This window comes from Frankliniella occidentalis, unplaced genomic scaffold (genome assembly GCF_000697945.3).
Source record: "Frankliniella occidentalis isolate FOCC.00 unplaced genomic scaffold, Focc_3.1 Scaffold5759, whole genome shotgun sequence".
In the NCBI taxonomy this organism is placed as follows: domain Eukaryota; kingdom Metazoa; phylum Arthropoda; class Insecta; order Thysanoptera; family Thripidae; genus Frankliniella; species Frankliniella occidentalis.
The window spans coordinates 465-3,275 of NW_026272796.1; the positions used below are offsets into that span (position 1 = coordinate 465).

General features: G+C 46.9%; 1 protein-coding gene across 1 annotated transcript; it reads right to left on the minus strand.

Moving 5' to 3' along the window:
• Window positions 1-488: 488 nt before the first annotated feature.
• LOC113215958 (uncharacterized) lies at window positions 489-2,534 on the minus strand. The gene has a single exon (XM_026435622.1). It carries the CDS (start codon window positions 2,532-2,534, stop codon window positions 489-491), a length of 2,046 nt encoding a protein of 681 aa, XP_026291407.1.
• Window positions 2,535-2,811: the final 277 nt, after the last annotated feature.

Consider the following 2,811-nt stretch of genomic DNA (forward strand, 5'->3'; position numbering starts at 1 on the left):
TACTGCAGCTGGGTCGTATTTTTCGAGGAGAAGCTCTAGTTCGTTGCGCCTTTTTCTCAGGCCATTTGCGTTCCAGCTAATTATTTTCAGGCTGTTTGGTTGAAGCACCTGTCCTCTTCTTGGAGGATGTCCCTTGGGCTCTTTTGGTGTTATTTTTGGGAGGATGAGGTCAGCTTCGTGGCTGAGGGCCCGTGGGCCATCTTTTCTCGTGGTGGTTAAGTGAGGGTGGTTGGGGTATGAAACTGTACCTCTTCTTGGAGGTTGGGCCTTGGCCTCTTTTAGTTTGTTTTCGGAGGTAGAGGGTACAGGTTCTTGCCTGTGGGCCCTTGGGCCATCTTTTCCCAGTCGTTGCATGAGGGATTGTGGTGGGGGGGGCACTGCCACGCTTCTTGGCGGGTGGGCCGTAGCCTCTTTTAGTGCGGGAATTTGGTTGGATAGAGTTTCGTGACTCTGGGCCCTTAGGCCATCTTTTTCCTTGGGTGTGGTAATCATTGGAGGATCATTTTTAGAAGAGATGGTATTAATTCTTTGATCCATTGCAAGCCAGTGGTTAATATCCAGTTTTTGATTTCTGTGAATATTCCAGGTAGGATTTCTGTTTTTAGGAAATCCATGAGGAAGGCTAGAAGTCCTTGACTTTCACCTTTGTTGTCCTGCTTCTTAGTTTCAGTGGGTTGTTCATCTGTTAGGACGTCTTTAAGGGACTGTCCGAGGTCTGCCGCAATGCCTTTTACCGCCTGTGCGAAGGAGAATTTGCTGTCTTTTTCTGGAGCTGCTGGTGTGTTTGCCGGTGTTTTTCTCTTTTTGATTTTTTCCTCCTCTTCTTTATAGGCCTTGCATCGAGTCTTTTCAAAGATGGTATGTGGGCCACTGCATTTGGGGCAGCGAGGTTCTTCCGCTTCGCATTCAGTGCTGTGGTGGTTGTCTCCACACCGGGTGCACCTTCTTTGATTGTGGCAGTTCTTTTGCGTGTGATGGTAGCTGCAGCATCTTGAACAGATGGTAATTGTTGCTCTAGATCTCTCCGTGACGGTGACTTTGCAATGTAGGAAGCTGGTGAGTTTAGTTATTTCGAGTTGGTCCTTTCTGTTTGGTAGGTCAATGGCTATAGTGTTGCCCTTTCTGTAGAGGTTCAGTGGTTGGAAGTTGTGTTCTCTGAGTTCTTCTGCGATATCTTCAAGGGGTACTGAATGGTGTATTGGCTTGAGATCGTATTGTAGCGGTCTATCCTGAGTAAGACTGAAGGTGTGGAATTCATAGTTTTCATCTTGTAGAGTTGTTTTTAATCTAAGCCAGTTTTCTGTGGTGCCCGTGTACAGGACGATGCTTCTTCCTCTTGGTTTGGCTTCGAATTTACCTGAGCCAATTTTTTTGAGGAGGGTTTCTTGCAATTTGCCGTAGTTTTCTACGTGTTCCAACACTATTGGTGGGGGCTTCTCGTCCTTGGGGTCTCTTGCTTCAGTTCGAGGGTCTTTCGGTATATTAACCCGAAGTTGGGGCTTTTCTTTTTTATTTTCCTTTTCTTTTTCATCATCGACCATCTTTCTAAGTTTTTTCAGATCGTCTGCCACTGAATCTTGTTTGTCTGGGGTTGATCCTGTGCGTGATCGTTTCTTTTTGTTTTCTGGGTACTCAGTTATTTTTTGGGGCTTGTAGAGGTCGTCTTGGAAGACTTGGTGTACATTTGGGTTCCTGGCTGTGTCCTTGGCAGGTTCACTACTGGGTGCCTCACTATTGGTAGACATTAATGGCTCGTATGCGTTGTTGGTGGGGATGTTTACAGTTACAGGTAGACTGATGTTTTGGCGGAAGTCGCTAGTAACATCTATCGGACTGTCTGGTTCACTTCCGGTTGGTTTGGTTTCTTCTCTGGTGGCTGGGATTTGAATTGGTTTTTCAGTAATGATTGGGTTCTTGTTTGGGTTTGTTAGATCAACAGCTTGAGCAAAGTAAGAGTTTTCTAGGGATAAGTCGTAAAAGTTAGCTCGTTGGCCGTTTATGTATTCCATTCTTTGGTTAACTTCTTCTGCAGTAAATTGCTTGAGGAATGTTAGTGCTATGTCGTAGTCTTTTTTGAGATTCCCTGTGAATGGGTCTGCTTTTATCTTGAGGTTTTGTTTTGTTGGTAGAACAGTTGGTTGGCTTGGTGGGATAATATCTTGGCTTTGAGGTGGGTTGTCTTGGCTGCCTTGGCTCTCCTGGCTTGAGGTTGAGATGGTTTGGCTGGGTTGACCAAGATGAGGGTTAAGGGTGTTGGCTAAGAATTTGTCTGTTTCTGTCCTGCTGAAAAGCTGATCATCAGGAGGTGTTGTTGGTCTGAAGTTTTCATAGAGCGTTTTACGTATACTGGGGCTTGAGCGTGAAGACGTGTACGTGGCTGTGGTTGTTGTGACAGTGGTTAGTGAGGCGCATATTGCGAGCTGACTAGTTTTTGGTTGCATCTTCTGTAGCTTGGTTATGTCGCTTGGTTTTGGTTTGGAGGTGGTGTGCTTGTTGTGCTTGTCCTTCTTCTTTTCTTTTTCGTTGCCCGCCATTTTTGGTTTACTTATCGAGGATAGCCAGGTCGAGTGTCCTTGCGCTGGATGGTCACCCTTCCGTGCTGCTTGACTTAGCTGATCGGTCGGGCCGGGCGGTCACCCTTCCGTGCTGCTTGACTTAGCTGATCGTGTGGTCAAGAGCTCCGCTCACCTGAGCGAGAGCTGGGTGGATTGCTTGATTCTTGGTATGTACGCCCCAGCCTGATGCTGGCATGGGGGTAGTTAAGCGTGAAGGCAGGGCCTAACGCAGGGGATGAAAGATGAGTGGTGCTCG